Source organism: Schistocerca cancellata, chromosome 9 (genome assembly GCF_023864275.1).
Source record: "Schistocerca cancellata isolate TAMUIC-IGC-003103 chromosome 9, iqSchCanc2.1, whole genome shotgun sequence".
Taxonomy (NCBI): Eukaryota; Metazoa; Arthropoda; class Insecta; order Orthoptera; family Acrididae; genus Schistocerca; species Schistocerca cancellata.
Window position 1 is genome coordinate 410040202 of NC_064634.1, and position 26738 is coordinate 410066939.

Consider the following 26738-nt stretch of genomic DNA (forward strand, 5'->3'; position numbering starts at 1 on the left):
TGCATGCAGATTTTCCGTTATCCATATTCTACCATTCTGTGCATTACCCACTTCCATGCAAGCAAGAAATTCCAGAGAAAATGTTTGTCGTGCCGGCAGGTCAGCAGGAGGACAACTCAGGTGATTTCCTTTTCAGGGGGCTCTTTAGCCACTCTTTAATGAATTTGTGCTTGGCTATCAAACGCCCAGAGCCTTTACAGCATCTCTTCCCTTCCCCTACCGCACCCTGTCCTCCTGTTATTCTTGTTCCCTTCCCTTGGGGCATGCGTCTTAGATATTTTCGGAAATGCATTCTGAAGTTTCGGTAGATAGGTAGTAGAACAGTCCCTAGTCTTCTTTTTCCCTCTTTCTTCATTTTCTATCCCATTCCTTCCTCTGCTTTGGTGCTTGAGATCTCTCTTTGTTTCTTCATCCTTCCTGTACACTCCCAAAGGCTGGCCCATGTGTTTGGCTCATAACAGGTGACTGCCTAATGCTTAACTCCCAGCTCCAGTTTGACAGGTAGAGTTTGCACATACCCCTTGGTACAGGCCAGGGCCAGGAAGGGGTGATTGCCTGAGCTGTTATCTTTTCAGTTGGCAATTGGTCCTTCTGTTTGGAGTTCGGAGGTTTTGACCTGAGGTGTGAACAATCACCTAAGGTGGGTGTTCCCCTCTGAGTGGGGCCTCAGATGGAAGGAACATGCCATCAGAGACGCTGGCAGTCGTGGGGGATTTTCTCACAATGAGCCAATCATATTCATTCAGTCTGTCCGCGAAACATAAATGGACTTTAGTTTCAGGTGATGTCACATACTGAAGGAGGTCAGTCTTTTGCAGCAGTTAATCTGTTTATTATTCAGAAAGGTGTTGACACAATTGCAGGCCCTTTGAAATCCTGCTCTCACTTACGTAATAGGACTTTGCTTCTGGACACCAATTGTGATTTACAAGCCCAACAAGTCCTAACAGTGTTGCTCCTTCATAGTTACCCTGTTCATGTCGAGCCCCATTTACACTGAATTCTTTGTGTGGTGTTACTTACACTCAACTGCTTGATGGTTGACTGAGGGGGAAATCCAAAATTCACTCACTGATCAGTGTGTCGCTGTGGTTCATCAGGTAATGAAAAAGGTTAGTACAGACTTAAAAGTGCCTACACACATTCTTTTTCTCATATTTGACCGAGTAGTGCTTCCATCAAAGGTTACGACAGGCTACAGAGTCATCAGGACCCAACTGTACATTCCGAATACGATGTGTTGCTATCAGCATCGGTGTTATAACCACACTTGCGTGTCCTGTCAAAACTCGGCCAAATGTGTTACTTATGGTAGAGATACTCGTAAGGATGATTATCTGCCTCTTCCTCCCAGCTGTTGCAGTTGTAATGACAACCATGCCACCTCCTCCTGTGAGTGTTCCATGTGTCTCGATGAGTAGGCTGTCCAGGATATCTGAGTGAAGGAAAAAGTACTTTGCTCTGTCCTTTGCAAGTTGTCCTTGGCCAGTAGTAAGCCCTCCATTTTACCATCTGGCACTTATAGTGCAGTTCTTGCTACACCTCGCTCCATGAAGGACATTACCAAGCAGACTTGTGACCTCCAATTCAGCTTTGCAGTTGTGAATCGCTCACTGTCATTGTAGCATACCTGTCTTCTTCTCCCACAGTTGCACAACAAGCCACAAAATTTTTGCCCCCAGTGGTGAAATCACATACTACACTACCGGTAGGCCGGAAAGGACAAAAGGAACACTCCCCTGAAGACTTCCTATGTCCCTCCAGCCGACAAATGCCTGAGTCTTCGTCTGCCAACCATAAAGACTCTGAGAAATCAAACGAAGGCAAACGATTTTCTCCTTCCCCGACTCCTGAGGCCCTCTTAAATGGTGTTGGCTCATGATACCCTCACCCGGTGGACCTTGCTGTACACCACCTACCGTTTTTCAGTCCTGGAGTCCGCAGGCTGGCCTAGGGAGAATGCTGACACCTGCATAAATTTCAGGGATCAGGAGCCTCTGGGCTCTGCAGCAGGAGGTCTTTGAAGGTTGGTACTCGGCAGTCACCGAGGTGACTGCATTTGTTTGCCCCTCCCCATTCCCCATTATAACTCTTCTCCAATACAACATTGGTGGCATCAGATCCAACAAGGAGGAATTATGACTGTTCTTGGACTTACAGTGTATGGTTGCTTTCCGTGTCCAGGAAACGAAATTAGGAACTGTGCTGCTCATTTGGGATGACGTCCATAGCTAAACTATCTCACTGAACATCTGGCTGCAAGCTGTTGCAGTCTGCATTTTCTTTCCTCGTTTCACTTTTTCTCTTTGTAATGTCTACATCCCTTCGTCATTCGCTGTCACCAGGAAAGACTTGCTCTAGCTTATTGGTCAGCTCCCTCACCTCTCTTTGCTGCTCGGTGACTTTAACGCCCACAATCCCCTTTGTGGCCCTTCAAGAACCTGCCTGAGAGGTTTCCTTGTGACTGACATTCTCAGTTAGCTCAACCTTATCTGTCTTAAAACTGGAGCACTCATGTTCCTGTCACACACTACACACACCTATTCCCATTTGGACCTCTTGTTCTGCACTGCTCAGCTTGCCTGTTGTCTTGAGTGGCCTGTTCTCTCTGACACATACCCGAGCGACTACTTCTCGCACGTTATCTGTTTCCTGACTTCTAACCCACGTGTGTGTAAACCCAATTGGCAGCTTTCTAAGGCCCGCTGGAAGCTTTACTCCTCCCTGGTGACCTTCGGTGAACAACATTTCTCCAATTGTGATGACCAAGTAGAGCACCTTACAAATGTTATCCTTAGTGCTGCAGCATGTTCTGATACTCACATTTCTTCTTTACTTTGCCGTGTCCCAGTCTACTGGTTGACTGAGGTGTGCCATGACTCGATTCACATGCGGAGACATACTCTGCACATTTTTAACTGTCATAATACAATGGCGAACTGCATTTGTTATAAACAGTTGCGGAGGCTCTGGTGATATCATTCTCCTCTCAGAATCGTGAATTTCACAGTCCTGCCTTTACTGTGAGACAGCTTAACCATACTCACAGCTCACCCCGATTTTCTGCCCCAGGGCTGGATGATGATCACATTCAGATTTTGCAGCACTTTTCTCTTGCGGGCAAGCACATTCTCCTTCATACGCACTGTTGCATTTGGGCAGATGGTACATTTCCCAGTTTCCCAGACACTGGCGTGAAGCCACTGTCATACCCCTAACAAGTCCAGTAAGAACAACTTTCTTCTAGCTACTGGCCCATTTGTCTCACCAGCTGTTTTTGCTAGGTGATGGAACATAAGATTCATGGCTGGCTGGTATAGTGGCTTGAATCTTACAATATACTAACCATTGCACAATGCGTATTTCATGTGTGCCATTCTACTGTTGACTATCATGTCATGATGTCAACTCATGTCATGATTGGTTTTCTGCAGAGATACCAGACTATGACTGTGCTTTTTGATTTGGAGAAAGGCTATGACACCTGCTGGATAATTGATCTAGCTCTATACATGTGGGGCTTCCGAGGCTGCCGACCCCACTTCCTTCAGTAACTCTTAAAAACTGAGTTTTCAAGGAAATTGTGGGTTCGTCTTTGTTGGACACCTTTATCCAGGAAAATGGGGTGCCTCAAAGCTTTGTCCTGAGCATCATCCTCTTTGCTATAGCCATAACCCCTGTCATGCCTTCCGCCATGTGTCTCCGGCTCCCTTTTTGTTGACAACTTTGCGATCTGTTGCTGTTCTCCATGGACTTATCTTCTTGAGCAGCATCTTCAGTGATATCTCAATCGTCTTTACTTGTGGAGCTTTGACGATGGCTTTCTGTTTTCCACTGACAAAACCATTTCTATGAATTTCTGGTGGCGCGATGGGTTTATTCCACCGTCTTTACATCTTTGGCCTGCTGGTCGCCCCGCAAGTGTCACCTGGCCACCCGCTGTACCTGGTCCCTCAGTGTCCTATGTGTCCTAAGCGGTACTTCCTGAGGAGTGGATTGGACCAACCTCCTCTGCTTACACCAATCCTTTGTCCATTTAAAACTAAATTATGGGTGTTTTTCTTTTTTTATTATTATTTGTCTGCTTGTCCATCCATTCTACACCATCTTAACACAATCCATCATTGCACCAGCACATTTTGCCACTGGCACCTTTTACACTAGCCCTGTTGAGAGTCTCTATGCAGTAGCTACCATACTGCCACTGTCATACTGTCATGATGTCCTCCTCAGCAGAGATGCATGCTGTTTGTCTGTTTTGCACAGCCACCCATTCTATACCCCCTTTTTCAATGACTGCCTTAACCACCAGTATGGCGTGTGCCTTTCTTCTCCTTTACCTCACGGAATTCACTTTCAGCTATTGCTACGGCAGCTTAACTTCACGCTACTCAATGGAACTCTTCACAGCCCTGTCTTCATGCAGCCGTCTATTTTCATGTAGGACTTCATTTGCTTCCTAAGGACACTAATCCAGATTCAATCTATTGTTGTAAGTTTCTTGAGCTTCGCACGCAACTTAGCAATACCACCTTCTGTACACTGATGGCTCCAAGACCAACCATGATGTCGGGTGTGCCTTCCCCAAAGGCACTGACCCTTTTTGATACCAGCTTCTGGAACACTACTCAATTTTTACCGCAGAGCTCTTCACCCTCTATCAAGCCACCCAGTACATCCGCTGACACAGGCATTTTAATTGTGTCATATGCTCTGATTCTCTCTGTGTCCTTCAGAGCCCCTGTGTGCTGTACATAGTCCATCCCTTAGTGCAATGGGTCCTAGGAAGCTTCCATTTGCTCACTGCTAAAGCAGCCACTGTGATGTTCATGTGGGTTCTTGATCACATGTCTGATGGGAAATGAGGCTGTTGGCACTGTTGCCAAGGCTGTAGTCCTCCTACCTCAGTCTACTAGCTTTTCCATTCCTTCACATGATCTCTGTGTCACCGTCTGTTGGCAGATGGTGTCACTTTGGCATCACCACTGGTCTTCTGTACATAGGAACTAGCTCCAAGGAATTAAACCTCTCCCAATGGCTTCGCCGACCTCCTCTCTGCCCTATTCTCGTGAGATCATATTAGCTAGGCTGCCTGTTGGGTACTATCTTTCTAGCCCTCGCCATTTGGTAAGTGGAGATCCTGCACCACTTTGTGCTGATTGCCACCAACCATTGATGGTTTGCCTTTTCCTGATTCAATGCTCTTTTTCTAATGCTTACTTTCCAGTGTATATTTCACATCTTAGTCATTGGCCATTTTAGCGAACGAGTGTGCTATTGACTACATTTTACTTTTTGTGCATCTTAGCAATATGGGGGAAGGACATTTAATCTTTGGTTAGGAATCTCAGCTGTCTCTATGGCATATTTTATGGACTTTTCTCCAAGGGGAAGTCCTTGTTTTTAGCTCTCTTTCCTTCCATTGATTGGGCTTGACGTATAGTTGCTTTTAACTTCTTTTGCTTATTGGTGTTCTAGAGTTATGACATGGGCGCTTGTGACGTCAGTTGTTTTTTCACTCTGAAACAAAACAAAACAAATGGGTAGTTTTGTATGGATAGCAGTGTATAATGTTACGTAGAATTTTATGCACTGTGCTCACAGTCATGTCCAATGTTCAGGTAATTCCTGTGCACTGCAAGTTTGCTCACCTCCGCTCAACTCCTCCTGCAGTGCTGTGGCCACATCTTTGACAGATATTGGATGAGGTGCTTTTGTCCCACTGCCACATTGCACTTCAAAAGAACCTGTCTTTCCGATTTTGTATTCATCGTTTCCATACAAACATTGGACTAATGCCTTTTTTCATACCCTCGAGTGCCTGGAACTTCTGCAGAGCTAGTGGTGCACAGTCACCGTTTTTGTAAAACAGCTACCAGCAGCGCACAATTGTTCATACAGACTTTCATGTTGGGTGTCGTGGATGCAAACTGAGAGACGACAGCCGTGTGCCATGCATCTTTTGGTGTGCATTTTCTGATACATACAGCACGATCTATTGGTCAAATTGTTTTTTCTCCAAGACATTTCCCCTGTATTAATAATATGCTGTTCAAATTTGAAATCATTCTGAGGAGTGGTTTCGTTTCTACAGTGTGTCGAAACTGGAACTTTAACTATGGACATCATGTGTTCAGCAGTTATAGAACCATTTTTAAATGTGTACCTTGTGCTTAATGGTACAAATTGTCTACAGAGAGGTAATTGTGTTATAATGTAGTGAAAAAGAAACTTGAGAAAATGGTAGAAAACATAAACCTTGTAATTAATTTTTCTTTATTTTCCAGAAAGAGCTGAAGACAAGTTGAAAATACTAGAATCACAACAAGCAGACTTAAAGAAGAATATTAAGGAAGTACTTGAGTGGAAAACTTTAGAAGAAATAACTGATTTAATCAACAGTTTTAAAACTGAAGCAAGGAACTGGCAGGAGCACTTGAAATCTGTAAGCTGTGACTGGAGCAGTTTCTTTTTGTTTGTATTTGAAAATTTTAAATTAAATTAAAAAAGGGCAGGTTTTAACTGAAATCTAATGAATATATGTTCTTACTGTGTTGCAAGATAGTATTTTATCCCATTGATCTCAAATTATGAGTGTCTTTCACCTCCAAATTAGCAAGAATTGGACATGGTTACTCTTAGTTTACCCATCAGCTGTTTTATTCTGCAATAGTGTGATTTCAGTATGATGATAGTCAGCACTGAACTAGTCTTGAGCTACAAATAGTGTAAGCATTACAGAGTGTCATGAACATTACTAAACGTCAGTTTCTTTTGTGTTGTTAATCGTTTTTCTTAGGTACTATAGTGCACTTCGAAGTGCTGTATGGTGTGCACATCGTCATCAGTCTCCTTACACAGAAATGTAAATAACGGTAGAGTAATTTATTTTCTCATTTGTGGACTGTACGGTTTGAGGCATTTAACATAAACAGCAGGCAACACATGCAGAGTGAAACAAACTCAAATATATTTTGGTAATAAATGTTCTGGAAGTTACATGTAATCTTTACACTTATAAATTGAAGTTGCCTCCTCACTTTCATTTGTATGTTCGGGGTAATCTCAGGAACTAATTGTCTGGGTTTTTTATCAGGTGTTATCTGATTTACAAGGAAGGTCTATGTAAATAATTTATAAATATTAGATGGAAATTGTCTGAATTGTGATGAACTGAAATCCTGCAATACTTTGAAAATGATGTCGTTGCCACCTATCATTGCAGCTGCCCCAACTCTAGGGAGTGGCAGTGAGTGAAAAGAGCAGCAGAGCAGAGCTACACTATGTGATCAAAAGTATCCGGACACCTACCTCAAAATGACTTATAAGTTAGTGGCGCCCTCCATCGGTAATGCTGGAATTCATTATGGTGTTGGCCCACCCTTAGCATATGCAATCGCCATCCCTGAATTGCTCTTCAACAGTGGGAAGCAAGAAGGTGCTTAAAACATCAATGTAGGCCTGTGCTGTGATAGTGCCACACAAAACAACAAGGGATGCAAGCCCCTTCCATGAAAGACATGACCATACCATAACAGCACCGCCTCCGAATTTTACTGTTGGCACTACACGTGCTGGCAGATGATGTTCACCAGGCATTCGCCATACACACTCCATGCCATCTGATCGCCACATTGTGTACCGTGATTCGTTACTCCACACAACATTTTTGCACTGTTTAATTGTCCAATGTTTATGCTCCTTACACCAAGCGAGGCATCTTTGACATTTACCGCCATGATATGTGGCTTATGAGCAGCTGCTCGACCATGAAATCCAAGTGTTGTCACCTCCCGCCTAACTGTCATAGTACTTACAGTGGATCCTGATAGAGTGTGTAATTCCTATGTGATGGACTGGATAGATGTCTGCCTATAACACTTTACGACCCTCTTCAACTGTTGGCGGTTCTGTCAGTCAACAGACAAGGTTGGCCTGTATGCTTTTGTACTATACGTTAACCTTCACATTTCCACTTCACTATCACATTGGAAACAGTAGACCTAGGAATGTTTAGAAGTGTGGAAATCGCACGTTCAGGCATAAGACACAACCAATCACCAGACCACATTCGGGGTCTGTGAGTTCCACAGAGCGCCGCATTCTGCTCTCCGGCGATATCTAATGGCTACTGAGATTGCTGATATGGGGTACCTTGCAGTAGGTGGCAGCGCAATGCACATAATATGAAAAACGTATGTTTTTGGGGGCGTCCGAATACTTCTGATTACATAGTGGAGACTACATGCTATACTGGGCCTGGCGGTCTATTTGTTATTCCACACTATCTTTTTATGTTGCATTCACCCCTCTGTGGTGTGGAGATTCGCCAGGGATGCAGTGTGGTTTGGATTCTGTGTTACACCATAGATCCCCTTTCCCCAGTTGATAACTGGTTATGGACTTGCAAATCACCTAAGTGACTTCAGTTGACTGCAGTCGTTTCAGAACAAATGGATAGTGAAAAAACATGTGAATCCAAAATCTGTAGTTCTCAGTTTTTTGTCCAAAAAGTAGAATGTTTTCTGAAACACTATTTCAGCATGGGATGCAACTTGGCTTAATTTACATAAGAAAAATTTTCAGCAGCACAGCAGATAGAGATGGCTCAGCTTTTCTCAATTCAAACATGTATACAAACACGATTCTTTGTATGATAGGGTGACAGTCTGCCATGAAAGGTCTGTGACAGAATTTCGGCACTGAGTCTCAACAGCATGTGGCATTGAGACACGATTCACTCAGCCATCCACCAGTACATGATATGCTACAAATTAAAATATAAATCCAGTCACACACACTTACAACCAAGATTTGCATAGAATATGTACATTGGTAGTAAAGAGATCAGTTACATCATGATGTCTTTTCACAAGTGCCGTGAGATGTTACTCAAATGCCAATTAAATAGATAATATACTGACAGAAAAAAAATAATCATTTTAGATTACATTTGCAGATCAAGCAGTTCTAAGGTACCAGATGTCAACCCTTGCTGAAACACCCATATTACTATGTGGTGTACAAATGCACCAATGTGTGCACAGGCTCTGTCATCCAGACTGCTGTACAAATGGTGTCCTGGGATGCATTATGCCATTCCTGCTCAACCTATTCACACAGTTCTGTAAGAGATTTTCGTTGATGAGTCATACAAGTCACTTAACATGCCATCACATACCACACATTCTCGATCGAAGACAAGTTGGAGACTGAGCTGCCCAGGGCAGTAGCTGCATGTCTTGCAGAGCATGTCGATTTTCACGGTCAGTGTGTGGGCTAACATTATCCTGTTGGAATAACACATCACCTTCCTGGTGTAAGAACAGAAAAAGAATGGGTCTAACAACATCCAGCATGTACTGAGTGCTGATTAATGTCCTCCCCAGAAGTAGCAAGGATAAACAAGAGTTGTAGCAAAGCCTGTGGTGGGGCCAGTGTGTCTTGGGCAAATGCACTGTACAAAACAGTGATCACCAGGTCAACGTTGTGCATACAAATAACCATCTCTTACGTGCAAGCAGGATCTGCTTTCATCGCCGAAGTACATGGCGTTCCATTCCATCTCTGAAGTGATCCTCTGAAAGTACCATTCAAGCCATGCACATTGATGCTGTGGCATGAGTGGAGGACGTGTTAGAGATGTGCGTGCCCATAGTTCAACTGCTAATAAATGAGACTTCAAGGCAGATTAAAACTGTGTGCCGGACCGAGACTTGGACTCGGGACCTTTGCCTTTCGCAGGCAAGTGTTCTGCCAACTGAGCTACCCAAGCACGACTCACGCCCCATCCTCACAGCTTTACTTCTGCCAGTATCTCGTCTCGTACCTTCCAAACCTTACAGAAGCTCTCTTGCGAACCTTGCAGAACTAGCACTCCTGAAAGAAAGGATATAGTGGAGACATGGCTTAGCCACAGCCTGGGGATGTTTCCAGAATGAGATTTTCGCTCTGCAGCGGAGTGTGCATGAGGACGGGGCGCGAGTCATGCTTGGGTAGCTCAGTTTGCAGAGCACTTGCCTGCGAAAGGCAAAGGTCCCGAGTTCGAGTTTCGGCCCGGCACACAGTTTTAATCTGCCAGGAAGTTTCATATCAGCGCACACTCTGCTGCAGAGTGAAAATCTCATTCTGCTAATAACTGGTTCGCAACAGTTCATGTTGACACATCTAGTCTCACAAGCCCTCTTAACTGTTCTCTGGTAGCTGTACAATCTGCCACTGCTGCCCTTAAAATAGGATAGTCCTGGTGGGCATCTGTCCCTGTGCTGCCTGGATGTCCAGAACCTTGTCTAGAGGTGTGACAATGATCACATGACCTGATACCAGCGTTGTTGCACGACTGATTCAGCACATAAAACTTGTGTGCCAATTCTCCAAAGGACCATCCTATTACTCGGAAGGCCACAATTTGACCCATTTCACTCTCGCTCAGTTGGCTGTAGTAAGCACGAGTGCATCTCTTTGGCACTGTTGCCTGCTTGCTTCACGCATTTGCGCCACACTGAGCCTTCTGGTTGTAAGCATTCTTTATTAAGTGGTAGACACACAAGATACTCTGGCAGCAATGCCATTACTATCTGCTGGCAGACGATGCTGAAACCATTATCAGTACATCTTCTGTCCCCCATGTGGCATATGCTGTCACCAGATCAAAACTGACATTGTCTTTTTAGGTGTACAGATTTATTTATTGTTTTCCTGGCAGTGTAAATAACGTTCGCGCCACGTGAGAACTTTCTTGTTTGTGCTCCTTAAATCATTTAAATTATATGAAAGTAGTGATATATATTGGGATATCTAACATAATTGTATAAATTTTAATCATAACTGTATGGACTGGTCCATAAACAAAATTACTGCTATGCCAGACAAGTCATCTGACCACTGTGCGAAGCTGGGACAGGTCGCTGGTTTGTGTAGAAAATGGAAGCTTGTTCAGTGATATGACAAAACTACACTAAAGTGCCAAAGAAACTTGTATAGGCCAGGCTGAATAGAGCGTTGCAGTCAGCAAGATCTATACGAGACAACAAATGTCTGGCGCAGTTGTTACATTAGCTACTGCTGCTACAATGGCAGGTTATCAAGATTTAAGTGGGTTTGAATGCATCTCTGAGGTAGCAGTGAAGTGGGGATTTTCCTATACAATCATTTCACAAGTTTACCATGAAAATCAGCAATTTGGTAAAACATCAAATCTGCGACATCACTGCACCCAGAAAAAGATCCTGCAAGAACAGGACCAATGACAACTGAAGAGAATTGTTCAATGTGACAGAAGTGCAACTCTTCCGCAAATTGCTGCAGCGTCATTTCATGTCAAATCGTGCAGGTCACGTCACTCATCATCTCAGATTTTCATGAAACTGTGCACATTTGCTTATACTTATAACATAACAACTTGTACAAAATCTTTTTGCTCTCAGGCTAAAACTTCTTTTCATATCGAATTTTGAATGTAGTGATACTCTGATAACTGGAGTTTGCAAGACTGTCAGTGCAAAATGGTACTTACCTACATAAATGCCCATAACTCAGGTGTTGAAGGTTTTGATTTAGAGTTGTTTTCATAAGTTAAGAGAAGCACATACTTAACAGACATGTAATTATTTAAGCAGTAATGTTAGAAAGGACAATACAAAAGAAATAATATGTGTCACTTCCCAATTTCTGGAAAAATTACACACACATTCAAAAATGCTTATATCACATTTCTCCAGTCTGTTGGGAACTTGTAATTGGTCTTAAATAATTCCAAAGACAGTAAGCATTGTAATAAAATAAAATTATTAAGGGAGCGGAAAGACTTCCGTTAGGGAGAAAAAAGGACAGGTATACACTCGCACACACGCAGATATCCATCCACACATATACAGACACAGGCAGACAATGCTTTCGTTTGGTTAGTTACAGCATATAGACATTCCACATGGGAAAAATATATATGAAAAACAAAGGTGCTGTGACTTACCAAATGGGAAAGTGCAAAACTGCTAAGCAGGGGTGGCTAGAGGACAAATGTAAGGATGTAGAGGCTTATCTCACTAGGGGTGAGATAGATACTGCCTACAGGAAAATTAAAGAGACCTTTGGAGAAAAGAGAACCACTTGTATGAATATCAAAAGCTCAGATGAAACCCAGTTCTAAGCAAAGAAGGGAAAGCAGAAAGGTGGAAGGAGTATATAGAGGGTCTATACAAGGGCGATGTACTTGAGGACAATATTATGGAAATGGAAGAGGATGTAGATGAAGATGAAATGGGAGATACGATACTGCGTGAAGAGTTTGACAGAGCACTGAAAGACCTGATTCGAAACAAGGCCCCGGAAGTAGACAACATTCCATTGGAACTACTGACGGCCTTTGGAGAGCCAGTCCTGACAAAACTCTACCATCTGGTGAGCAAGATGTATGAGACAGGCGAAATACCCTCAGACCACAAGAAGAATATAATAATTCCAATCCCAGATGAAAATTACCGAACTGTCAGTTTAATAAGTCACAGTTGCAAAATACTAACGCGAATTCTTTACAGACGAATGGAAAAATTGGCAGAAGTCAACCTCAGGGAAGATCAGTTTGGATTCCGTAGAAATGGTGGAACACGTGAGGCAATACTGACCTCACATCTTATCTTAGAAGAAAGATTAAGGAAAGGCAAACCTACGTTTCTAGCATTTGTAGACTTAGAGAAAGCTTTTGACAATGTTGACTGGAATACTCTCTTTCAAATTCTGAAGGTGGCAGGGGTAAAATACAGGGAACGAAAGGCTATTTACAATTTGTACAGAAACCAGATGGCAGTTATAAGAGTCGAGGGACATGAAAGGGAAGCAGTGGTTGGGAAGGGAGTAAGACAGGGTTGTAGCCTCTCCCCGATGTTATTCAATCTGTATATTGAGCAAGCAGTAAAGGAAACAAAAGAAAAATTCGGAGTAGGTATTAAAATCCATGGCGAAGAAATAAAAACTTTGAGGTTCGCCAATGACATTGTAATTCTGTCAGAGACAGCAAAGGACTTGGAAGAGCAGTTGAACGGAATGGACAGTGTCTTGAAAGGAGGATATAAGATGAACATCAACAAAAGCAAAACGAGGATAATGGAATGTAGTTGAATTAAGTCGAGTGATGCTGAGAGAATTTGATTAGGAAATGAGACACTTAAAGTAGTAAAGGAGTTTTGCTATTTGGGGAGCAAAATAACTGATGATGGTCGAAGCAGAGAGGATATAAAATGTAGACTGGCAGTGGCAAGGAACGGGTTTCTGAAGAAAAGGAATTTGTTAACATCGAGTATAGATTTAAGTGTCAGGAAGTCGTTTCTGAAAGTATTTGTGGGTAGATCAAGTAACTAATGAGGAGGTATTGAATAGAATAGGGGAGGAGTTTATGGCACAACTTGACAAGAAGAAGGGACCGGTTGGTAGGGCATGTTCTGAGGCATCAAGGGATCACAAATTTAGCATTGGAGGGCAGCGTGGAGGGTAAAAATCATTGAGGGAGACCAAGAGATGAATACACTAAGCAGATTCAGAACGATGTGGGTTGCAGTAAGTACTGGGAGATGAAGAAGCTTGCACAGGATAGAGTAGCATGGAGAGCTGCATCAAACCAGTCTCAGGACTGAAGACCACAACAACAACAACATTCTGCATCTTGTTTGTAAATGGGTGGATTTCCCTAATTTTGGGGTGCTGAGTACACTGGCAAAATCTTTTTTTCTCTATGACATCACATGTCCTAGATACACAGCAGAATAAAAAATATTAATAGCGAAAATTGACCCAATTAAGTCAAACAAGAATCCTTCAGAACATTTGAAACAATACTTTTTTGTATGTATATATGTGAATGATGCCAATAAAATGTTCAAATTAGTTCAGAAGATATTTTCACCTTTAATCGTCTTTGGTTTTTGAAAAATGCAATGACAGAGCTTTTCTGTTGTTTGCCATTTCATCACTCTCCCAAAAAAGATCCTTGCATTAGTTACCCATCGTCAGAGGGTTCCAATGGCCTCGGTAACGGTATTCTATGGTAAGAATGTCTTGGTGGAAGTGTTCACCATGGTCATTGCTTATGGCTGATTCATCCTTTATCTGCCTCATTGAGATTAGGTCCTTGAGCAGATAAAGGATGAATCAAGTGTAGTATTGCATGACCTTGAGAAAATCCTGAATAAGTGGTGGGAGTACTTTGAAAGGCTATTGGACGAGAAAAATGTACGAGAGAAGCATGAGGATGGAGATACAACTGAAGGAATGACCCAAAGTATAAGTAGCAAAGCAGCCATTCATGATCCTTATCTGTAATTGCCTGTAGCAGCAAAGCCATGGTTTCATAAGTTTCTTTCGTGTCTACTGCGTAAGCCAAAGGTCCCGATGGAAATGCATTGCCATTATACAGTAGCACTGCTTTCAAGCTGGTTTTACTGGAGTCAATAAATAGTCGCCACTCCTGTGGGTTATGTTGTACACCTAGCTGCATCATCAGATCATTGACATCTCTACATACACACATTGAATTCTGCATATCGAAATACTAGTGAACGAAGCACCTGTTGATCTGAAACAGGAAATTTTTGTTCATGGAGCTAGAAGATTCCGTTATTGCAGTCTCAACCCCAAGAGCTGCTTCAAAAGCTTTAGATTGCAAACCAAATCGTTCAATTCCTTTTGATTACAGAGCTGAGGTGAAGTGCCATGATATTGAGGGCAGTACTCTTGTATATGTTCAATACTTTCTGATTCTCTTGACGTCGTGTCTGGTTCCGTGGCTTTCAAGTTACAGATAGGAACAGGCAACCCCTCATCATAGAGCACAGGCAGATGCACTGAGGATACATTTGGATACTTTATTTTATGTCTAGTTTTGTTTGAATGTCCCGAAATACTTTTAAGACAAAAGTAAAAGTCTGAATAATAGTTTGTAGGCTCACACCACACCATCGGAACAGCGAATGGCATGGCTCGGCGTTTTCCTTTCAACGACATGGTTAACGTTGTAGTACGGGTTATGCAGGTAATATGAGGTGCAAAATTTTTATCTTGATCACCAACAGGACAATCAAAATATAATGTACATGCCTTCTTAACCAAATCAGTGATTGGTTTTCGTTGGACTTTTGGAGTGAATTTCCCATACACGTAACAAAAGTTGTCGGGGTGGTTTGGACAACGAGAATTACTAGTTGCCTTTTTTCTTAGTGTAAGTTTTAAACACAAAAGTTTGCACTATCATTCACAGGAAACACTTACTGAGGATCTCTTTCACACCATTGGATTACCACATCAACCATTTCCTGACGATTTGTAGATCTTCTAGCTCTCCTCTGCAAATCAAAAACAAACAATTAAACATCATAACAGAAGAACAGTAAAAAGAGAAATACTGAATACGAAAAATTAAGAAACCCTTAAAAACTCAAAAATGGTATGTTCTAGAACATTTTGAAAGGTATCTTGGGATTCTACACACCAAAATAGATACTAGTTGATTTATCACATCCCAGATGCAAAATAGTTGTTGACTAGTGTTATTGGGCAATTATTGGAAATGATTTTTAAGAAGTGTGATACCTTTCCCAGCAAACTTATCTACCAACTTTAATGTGTAAGAAATTTGTCTCTGCATTGATGATTATTTCTGCTTTTTGTAATCAAAAGCAAATCATAACAATAAATGAAAAGTGCAAGTTTGCTTCAGTACTACAATATTACTTTTATTATTAACTGGTTTTCGGCTTACAACAGTAAATGTCTGAAGATGGCCTTGTAAGCTGAAAACCAATTAACAATAAAAGTAATATTGTAGGAACAAAAGCAAACTGGTGCTTTTCATTTATTATAATGTTGTTCTACCAAGAACCGATGGAAGATTCTGTTAACAAATCCTAGCAAGTCCTTGATTAGCATGCATTCACTTTCTCATGCTGTTTACAGTGAGGCACAACGTGATTGATTTTGGAGGAGAGATATTATCACTTCGAAGAATTGTAATTGTTTTTGGAGGAGAGATACCGTATTATCACTTCGAAGAATGAACTTGTCTCATTCATAGCAATTTTCCTCAAAACTTGCAGAACATCATAGTCTGTTAACATATGTACTAAACTTCATCTTCACAAACCCTTGCATGCACAGACACCAAAACATTCATAAGATCTTGACCAATATGAAAATGAGTAAAGCTTTATGGTTAACCTACAATAGAGGAAAGCATAGTGCATGCTGCCGCACGCTTGAACAATTGGTGGCAGTCCCTTTTGATCTATTGGGAGTAGGGGGCAGCTGCCAGTCAGGTATTTACCAAGGAAAAGTTTTATTGATGGCTCCTATTATGCACCTGAAGATGGCATTAGTGAAATGCTGAAACTAAACTGGTAGTCTACATAAGATAACAATTTCAATATATATTGACATACATTATTAGCAAACAAAGAAAGAATAAATAATACCAGAGGAGGAAAGTTGCTACTCTCTTTAAAAAAGGTGATGCAGGAAAAATTGAAAATTGTAGGCCAATTTCTCTACTCTCATGCTTGCAAAAATATTAGAAACTATTATGAAAGATAAGCTAATGAATTATTTAAATAAATACAACATACTGTCTGTTGACCAGTTTGGATTTAGATCAGGGAAAAGCACAGAATCAGCAACAGCACACCTCACAAAACACATTCTAGAAGCATTAGATAAATGGAACTACACAACAGGTATATTTGTTGATCTAACTAAAGCATTTGATACAGTAGACCACAACATATTGTTAAATAAGTTAGATGAACTGGGAATAAGGGGACTTGTGAAAAAGTGGTTCCAGTCATATCTAAAAAATAGAAGACAGATAACTGAAGTCTCACATATTTCAAGTTGCTCAAACTATTGTAAAGTATACTTCAGACCCAAATTATGTAAATATAGGTGTCCCACAGGGTAGTGTCCTTGGCCCAATACTATTCCTCATTTACATAAATGACTTCCCACAGAGCTTCAAGCATGGACAAACAACATTGTTTGCAGATGACTCAAATGTTCTAATCAGTGACAAATCACCAGATGCACTGAAAGAAAAATCCGAACAGACACTAAACAGTGTACGTGAGTGGGCATCCAATAATAAACTAACACTAAATTTAAAAAAACAAATGCTGTTAACTTCTATGTCTGCAAAAAAAACACACTATAACAACTTTAAGTTAAACGCTGAAACTATAGAATGTGTAGACTACACAAAATTTCTTGATATGCATGTTGACAGTCAGTTAAAGTGGGAAGAACATATTAAAAATGCTCTTAGAATTCTGACTGCAGTGTGTGATACTACATGTGTCAGATCTGTATATTTTTCTTATATCCACTCTGTTATTACCTTTGGAATAATATTTTGGGGAGTCAACTGTAAAAATATTCAAATAGTTTTCAAATTACAGAAAAGAGCAATTCGTATAATAACCTAGAGTGGCAGTAGGGCTCACTGCCTTGAACATTTCCAAAAGCTGGAAATCCTAACTGTCCCCTATGAATACATTTTTCAAAGTATTATGTATGTAAAAGAAAAAAATATTGACTGCTATGTTAAAAATTCTTTAGTACACAGCTATGAAACTAGAAACCAATACAATCTGCACCTAGAGAGAAAAAATAAAGTTAAAACTCAGCAGAGCTTGTTGTACAATGCCGTTAAATTATATAATAAATTACCCCAAAATATAAAAGATATTGACACAATTGGAAAGTTCAAAACAAAACTAAAAAAAAATTTTATTAAATAAAAGTTATTACACATTAATGGACTATCTGAATTAAAACATGTATGAATTAAAACACGTAGTGTAATTAAAGTAGCCTGCATTGTAATACACAAGGAAAAAATTATAATATGAAATCCAGAATTGTTCAGTACTATAAGAAATGTTCAGTACTATAAGAAAATTACATAAGGATATAAAACTAATGTAAGATACCTTAAAAATGTGTGTAAATATTAATTTTGTGTGTATAAATTGTAGGTATATTGTATTGTATATGATTTTGCTGACGAAATCCACACAATGTAAATTGTTACATGGATTAATAAAGAAATCAAATCAAACTATGTATCGGAGATGCTGAGTCGCAGTAGGCACAATGAAAAGATTCACACACTCATAGCTTTCGGCCATTAAGGAGACCCGCAACGTCCTATACCTCCAATGTTAAATGTAAGGAACATTTTCTTACAAACTATTAACACCAAAATGATGAAACTTTTACAGTATAATATATTATATATTTAATACCATGTACCATATGGATTTTAATTTATTGCTGTTTTTTGGGAAGATATTAATTATTTTGTTACTGAAAATAATTGACACATTTTTTGGCATAGTATCTTTGAAATAAAATCTGTTATCAATTATGTATCACAAAAAGGCTATGATACAAGGTTTATATTGGCACTGCTTACATTCCTTGAAAATTTTAAGTCTTTATCTCTAATAGTTTAGCAGGAAATGTTCCTTATATGGCAAAAAAGTGAACTTGTGGAAAATGAGTTTCAAAGTTTCACTAACATTTTAGTGGAGTCCAGCACCATAAGAGGGGTTTTCACTGTCACTAGACATCTCCCCATCTAGCCTTCTTTTCACACCTTTCGTTCTTTGTCTGGCTTGCCTCTCACACTCCTTGTCTTTCCTTTCAGCATCCCGTTTCCTCTCATTGTCTATTGACATCATTGCACTCACCATGTACTTTCCGGGCATCACATCCAATTTCTGCAGCACATTGAACTTTATAATATTACTTTTGTTGTTGTTAGCAATGGCGTCATATACTCCAAAATGAAGAGTATGAATTTCCACAAACACATTTTTTGGGATTATGGTCCAAATTACATTATTCACACTCTCATTTTGATTTTGTGTACGTCCATGGAGACATTTCTTCAAAAGTTCAGTTGCAGAAAGATCTCTGAAAATTGGTTTTATAGCCTTCATGACAGTTTCTGGTAGACTTGATGATGCTTGTATACACGTTCAGATCCCTGATGTTTGTTGTACTTGCACCAGGAATTGGGTCCCTGTGGACATAGTCCATGTAGTGGTTCCTTGTCAGTTGATAAGGTGTGGTAGTAAAGTGCCATTACAGCCTTTTCCATTGCATCAACACTGTGAGTATTTTGTCTTATTGCCAGTCCATAGTCTCTCTGCAATCTGTTGATTACCTCATCTGTCAATCTTTTAGCTCCACCCAAAGGTTTTCTATCACTGAGTACTTGGCCTTTCATTGTGGTCTTCAGTCGACGCAGCCTTGTTCCCATACGTTTCTGAACGTGACCTATGCACTCCTGTTTAGTAATGGTAACATCATTTCCATAAGGTTTCAGCTCAGATACAGCAGCAAAAGACTTCGAATCACCATCACCCAAGAACTGTAGGTATCTGACCTCGTACCACAGAAGAGAGCGACTGAAAATGTCTTTCACACCGGAAACTTCCATGGCCCCACTAGACCCACTGTAATTCCTTCGACAGTTTTCTGCATGCTCATCCTTCACTCTTTTAGGACACCTACAGTGCTTGGATTTAATTACAACATCTAAAACTTTTGTAGTATCAGCACTTGCCGTTATTACTCCATTATGTGAAGTGTGCCCGCGTTCCTGCCACGTACCATCTAGTGCAACAGTCAGGTAACAAGGATTTTGAACATTTGGAATTTCTTCATTCACCGCCACAGCCTCCTCCATTGCTTCTTTCATGGATTCTTAGGCAATATCTTCAACACAGGATCCAACAACCGAGTTATATTTTGAGAATTTCGTTGCTGGTGGTGGTAGATTCATTACATTACAAAACATTTGACCAGCAGAGTATCCCTTACCGATTGACCTTAGAGCATTAACACATCTAATATTTACACCATAATACTTGCTTTTCTCACTATCAGTTTCACCTTGGCCTATTACGACATATTCTGAGTTCCAAAATGAAACACTGTAATGACAACTGTACAATGGAGACAGATTTCTGCTGCAAGTTCTATGTGTCGCTTGACATTTACTGACATACTCAATTTGCAACATTCCTTACACAGTATTGAACTCTCAATCACCTTTGAGAGCAATGAAATGTTAATTATTTCATTCACATTATCCTTACTACACTTCTCTAATAAACTGCAGTATTTTTCAGTTGATCCATGCAACTTCTTGCTTGTGCTGGAGACAGGAGTAGATTTCACTTCATGAATAACCTCACTATTTTCAGAATCATTTCCCAAGGTCGGAGAAATTGTCACAGTTCCACTAGTGTACCTCGGAGGAGGCTTCTTCCTCTTGTAAACTCTGTTAGTAAATCGAGGCATATTTGATAAGTTCCAGTTACGCAATAGAAATACAACACAAATCGTGCAATAACCACCAAATGCTCAATGTAAACAACAGTATCCAAAGACTACAATATGCAGACAAAACAATTGCCTATCAAATCACGTTGCCAACATAATATAAAGTATTTGGAAAGACAGGAAGTCTTGAAATGTTTTCAATGAACATGTATCCATGGAAATTCAATGTCGCGACATGCCCTCTACAGAACATTATTGAAAATAATATTTTCAATACTTGGAGTTGAGCGACAGGTAAGATTAATATATCATTTTAAAGAGGAAGATCTGTATCATTTTGTTTCCCAATAAACTGAAAACCCAAAATTTCATCATTTTTAGGTTCCGGGTTCCCTTAAGGCCTTTGTCAGCAGCAGACACACCCACACACACCCACACTCTCACGCAAACGCAACTTGCAACACGTCTAGAGTCTCAGAGAGCTGAAACTACACCGCTCCTACTGTGGTATTCCGCCGTCCACCGAAACTACACAATATACTCGTCCATCCTTACACAACCCCTGCCCCCAATCCCTTACCTCATGGCTCATACCCCTGTAATAGACCTAGATGGAAGACCTGTCCCATACATCCTCCTACCACCACCTACTCCAGTCTGGTCACTAACATCACCTATCCCTTCAAGGGCAGGGCTACCTGTGAAACCAGTCATGTGATTTACAAGCTAAGCTGCTACCACTGTGCTGCATTCTATGTAGGCGTGACAACCAACAAGCTGTCGGTCTGCATAAATGGCCACCAACAAACTGTGGCCAAAATACAAGTGGACCACCCTGTTGCTGAACATGCTGCCAAATATGATACCCTTCATCTCAATGACTGCTTTACAGCCTGTGCCATATGGATCTTTCCCACCAACACCAGCTTTTCAGAATTGCGCAGTTGGGAACATTCCCTGCAATACAAACTTCGTTCCCGTAACCCTCCTGGCCTCAACCTTGGTTAGTCAGTGTCCTCACCCATCCAGCCCTCTCCCTGTTCCTATTCCAGCACTACACAGCCATCGTTTCACCACCACACCCAGTCTCTTAATTTATTTTTATTTCTCTCCTTTCCGCTACTTACCCCCCTCCCCCCTCCGCACCTTCTCTCATGCCCTCCGTCTAAACTGCAACACTTCACTGTCCGCCACTCCCACCATACTATCCCTCCCCCTCCCTGCCCCAGCCTCCTTCTTACCCCCACCCAGTCGCCACTCCCATCATGCACTGGTGCTGCTGCTCGCAGTTTAGTTTCAGCTCTCTGAGACTGTAGACGTGTGTGCAGGTTGTGTTTGCGTGAGTGTATGTATGCATGTGTGTATGTGTGTCTACTGCTGACAAAGGCCTTAATGGCCGAAAGCTATGAGTATGTGAATCTCTTTATTGTGCCTATTGCGACTCAGCATCTCCGCTATATGGTGAGTAGCAACGTTCCTTCTCTGGTATTGTTACATTCCATCCTGGATTTTCCATTGTTTGAAAGAAAGAATAAATAAATACATAGTTTATGCTGCGATGAAAACAGTTTAGTGTTGATTTTCTGTATCAACTATGTTCCTAATAAAAGTTTAAATTTAGCATAGAAGATATGCTTTATGGGAGTATATGAATTATATTGTTGTTATAAAGATTACATGTATTTTATCCATAGCCTATCACATCCCCTGCTCTGTGTTTATGTTTCTTCTTTGAGTGTTGTATTTTGATTTGCTTTCAGATGGAGGTTGAACTTCAGCAGATATCTAGGGATGAGGAGCGAGTATTGGAAGAAACAAGCCAAGAGCAGATGACTCTTGGAAAACTTCAGAAAGAAGAAGAAGATCATAATACGCGAGTAGACGCACGCAATAAGAATCTACAGAGATTGGCAGAAACATTTCAAATAAGAGGTATGAATATAATTGTTATTAATGTTACTTCATTTATTGTCATTAGTAAAAGCTACAATGATCATCATCTTATAGAGTGACCATTGTGATAATCAGCGTTTGAAAATGAAAGGTTGCTCTGTTTTTTGTTTCATTCAGAACAACTCAAAACACTCCTGGAGAATTTTTGAATAAAGAAAAATATAATAGTAGAGAGCTTGCATGGCCGTTGAATGAAACCAACCCCCCCCCCCCCCCCCAAAAAAAAAAAAAAAAGAGAGAGAGAGAGAGAGAGAGAGAGAGAGAGAGAGAAGGTTCTATGAATGAGTTAAGTACAGAGCCAAAGTAATTAGAATTAATAATAAGATACTTCTTAGATATATTTTAAATCTTTAGGGAAAAAAAGACTTTCCTGATCTCCAAAAATTGCGAATTTGTGTGTCTTTGAACTGTGCCTCTCTCTGATGAGCATCCTTCTACTTTTGCAAACAGCTACAGTATTGTTTCATTTTGCATTAGATTTTGGGACATATTTCCCTGCCTGTGATATACATTTCTACTGTCTTCATGCTCTGTCAAACTTCCTGCTTCTCAGTTCCCCAGTGCGGAACACATACTCACTATTGCTTCCTTTGAACTCGAGTTAATTTTTGTCCCAGACCTCAAAATCATTAATTATGTTCAGTCTTTGACTCTGCTATTCTTTCTAACTAACTCCTACTAAATAAGATGACTATAACACTGACACAATACTAGTAGGTGATCAAGAGACTACGCTAATGACACAGAATTGGCAAATGCAGATAGTGGGGTCTGGGAGGTGGACATTATTAAAACAACATTTGAGTTCACATGCATTAGAAGACAGTGTACAACATACACACATGCACTCTGAGAGTTTACTGCCTACTTCTTGCCATACCAAGTGCTTAACCTGTTAAACTAAAATAATATGGAACAAATTGTTTCATAATTCAGAAAATTAATATGTCAAAGCTTTGAATACGGATAGTACGATAGCACATCAAGCTAGTATGGGCAACATAACAATGAATTTTGCAATAATGGGCATGTAATAACACACCTGTTAATTTAGACAGTTATTAAAAAATTCTTGTACAACATTTTTCCAACACCAAGACTACAATAGGAAATCAGTAATATGCCTATCATATTAAATTATAGTTGTCCTAGGTTTCAGTTATAGCTTGGAAACAAGTGAAACATTGGGAAGTGGACTGTGACTGGAGGTGCGTAAGTCTGTTTCCTCACCTTACAATGATAGGTCTGTTGGCAGTGTGGCCATTGTACAATGTCTTTGGCATGTTAAAAAAAGCAGTAATCTCTGCAGAAGTGGAGGTCAAGCATTGCTGTGGTGGCTGGGTTGGATAGTGATGGGCGGCTACTATTGATGACTGTAACTGACGACCATTACTTTCATGCACAAGCCAAGTCTTCCGCAACCTCCCAGCAAACATTGAAGTGATGTACTAGAGAATAGCACCTGTCATTTGCAAAGTTTTCTGCGGACATGGCTCTACAATTGATCAGCCAATTACGGTTCTTCATCTCATCATTCAGATTATTCGGTCTAAACTTTTGTTCCTTAGCAAACAGAACTTTTTGTCAAGAAGTATCCTGATTGAATTTGGGTCTGAAGAAGAGAAGCAGCTATATGAATATTGAGAGCACAGATGGAAAACCAATCCTAAGCAAAGAAGGAAAAGCTGAAAGGTGGAAGGAGTATGTGGATGGTCTGTATAAGGGGAGGAACTCGATGGCAATATTATAGAAATGGAGGAGGACATAGATGAGATGAGAGATATGATACTGCAAGAATTTGACAGAGCACTGAAAAACCTAAGTTAAAACAATGCCCCATGAGTAGGTGACACTCTGTCAGGACTACTGACAGCCTTTGGAGAGCCAGCCATGACAAAACTCTTCCATCTGATGAGCAAGGTATATGAGACACGTGAAATATCCTCAAGAAGAATTAAGTAATTTCAATTCCAAAGAAAGCAGGTACTGACCAATGTGAATATTACCGAACTATCAGTTTAAAAGTCATGGCTGCAAAATACTAACAGGAATTCTATACAGAAGAATGGAAAAACTAACGAAAACTGGCCTTAAGGAAGACTGGTTTCAATTCTCAAGGAATGTAGGAACATGTGAGGCAATACTGACTCTACGACTTATCATAGACCAAATGTTAAGGTGAGGCAAATGTAGGTTTATAGAATTTGTAGACTTAAGAGAAAGCTTTTGACAATGTTGACTGGAATACTACCTTGAAATTCTGAAGGTAACAGAGGTAAAATATAGGGAGCAAAAGGCTATTTATACCATTTACAGGAACTAGACAGAAGTTATAGAGTGTCGAGGGGCATGAAAATCAAGCGATGATTGAGAAAAGGGAGTGAGACAAGGTTGTAACCTATCCCAATGTCATTCAATTTGTCCACTGAGCAAGTAGTTAAAGAAACCAAAGAAAATTCAAAGATGTAATTAAAAGTTCAGATAGAAGAAATAAAAACATTGAGGTTTGACAATGATATTGTAAATCTGTCAGAGACAGCAAAAGACTTGACTGAGCAGTTGAACAAATTGGACAGTGTCTTGAAAGGAGGATATAAGGTTGAATCTCAACAAAAGCAAAACAAAGATAATGTACTATAGTCAAATTAAATCAGGTGATGCTGAGGGAATTAGATTAGGAAATGAGACACTTTAAAAGTAGTAGATGAGTTTTGCTATGTGGGCAGCAAAAAACTGATGAAGGCCGAAGTAGAGAGGATATAAAATTTAGACTGGCAATGGCAAGAAAAGCATTTCTGAAGAGGAGAAATTTGTTAACATTGAATACAGATTGTCAAAGTCTTTTTTTGAATGTATTTGCATAGCGAGAAGAGGGGGAAGTGTGCTGACTGCCCTAGTTGAGTGGTCCAACTGCGAGATGTCAGTTGCTCTGCATGTGATCCATGGAAGTACATGCTACTACGGCTAAAGTGGCAGATAAACTTAAGTTTTGGATTGGATTGAGCCTTTGTGAAATTATGTGGAATACTCAGGGTTTTATTAATTATGTTTGTTGTTCCAAAACTTTGCCACAGTTCTTTTGTTGCAAATATCTAACTAATGTCCACATTTGGCTTGTGTGTGTTGTCAATGAAAATTCACATTATGTTCCCAGTTTCCACAGAGAGATAATGAAAGTTGTACAAGAATGTAAACTAACTGTAATTTGTCTGAGCCGAGGATATCCATTACAGACAAATGGTCATTGCAACTTAGAGACTTTACGATACTGAAAGGATGTTGCTGTTGCAAGAGAACTGAGACCTCTTTTCTTTAGGTATTGAGACATTCCTAAGGTACTACCATTGGCTACTCTTAGAGGTTGGAGAGTTCTTTCAGAAGCAAAGCTGTTACTTTTATTGGTGAGAACACTTTTCCATCTCATTAACATTTTTGCACAAAGCATCATTACAAACATAAAAGTGCGTCAATTACATTGTTCATCTATCTAATGAATGATCCCATTAATTCACTGTCTTCAAATGATATTGCTATAATTTCCCTGAAGAATTTAATGCTGTTGGCAACTGAGTTTCTGCAGGCCTAATTTTACCTCCATTTGTTGAAATGAATTCTGGGGAAGTATTGTAAAACCTTTTATCCAGTTGAGTGCTGTAAGGAGTGATGTTTAAACCCATGACATGTCTTGCTTTGTATACCTCTACCAAGGGGTAGCCCCACCCATGGTGAATTGCAGAACATATCAAAAGGCTTCGATTGGCCATAATTTTCCACAATGATTGGGAATGTTCCAGATAATTCTGTAATCGTCCCGTATGTTCCAGACTATTCCTGAACGTTCCAAAACATCCTGGATCATTGTGGAACATTCCGATACATTATGGAATGTTCTGGAACACTCTTGAAATATTCTCAGATGTTCTAGAAATTTCTAGAGGGCGAAACTTCCCAGCCTTTATACCTCCAAAAGCACCCTCTTCAGGTGAAAACGGGAAACTTCTTCAAGGGTAGGGGATAGAAGGCTACTACGTCTTATAACTCCCTTGATTGTACTGGGACTCGTTTCTGATTTTTAGCAGCACACACATTGTACACTAACTTTTATAATACATACTGATTAGCACAGACAGTTTTCCCTTCCCCCACCCCTCCCCTCCCCCCTTCTCCCTCCCCCTTCCCCCTCCCCTCCCCTTCACAAGTAGGAGGCCAAGCGTAGTATAGTCTCGTCTACTGATAAAGTCAACGGAAACCACACTGATATGTGTTACGGCATAAAGTCAAGCACCGGCACGCAATTCGGGAACGAGAGAGCAGAGAGGGCTGTGCAGAAGACGTCAGCCAATTGCACACTGATAGACCCCTCTACAGGACAACAACACTACAGCAGCAGCCTGTATGCGAAAAGAATATAAGCGCCACACCCGACCGGCCATGACCCAGTTCAGCAGAAACTT

The 26738-nt window shown here is 40.5% G+C and overlaps 1 protein-coding gene across 1 annotated transcript in view; it reads left to right on the forward strand.

Moving 5' to 3' along the window:
• The window catches only part of LOC126100446 (DNA repair protein RAD50), a 270875-nt gene that overhangs the window by 85256 nt on the left and 158881 nt on the right, over positions 1-26738 (forward strand). The window contains exons 6-7 of the mRNA XM_049911053.1: positions 6288-6445; positions 22092-22263. Of these exons, the coding sequence (XP_049767010.1) occupies positions 6288-6445; positions 22092-22263 (330 nt within the window). The remainder of the gene's footprint in view (positions 1-6287; positions 6446-22091; positions 22264-26738) is intronic.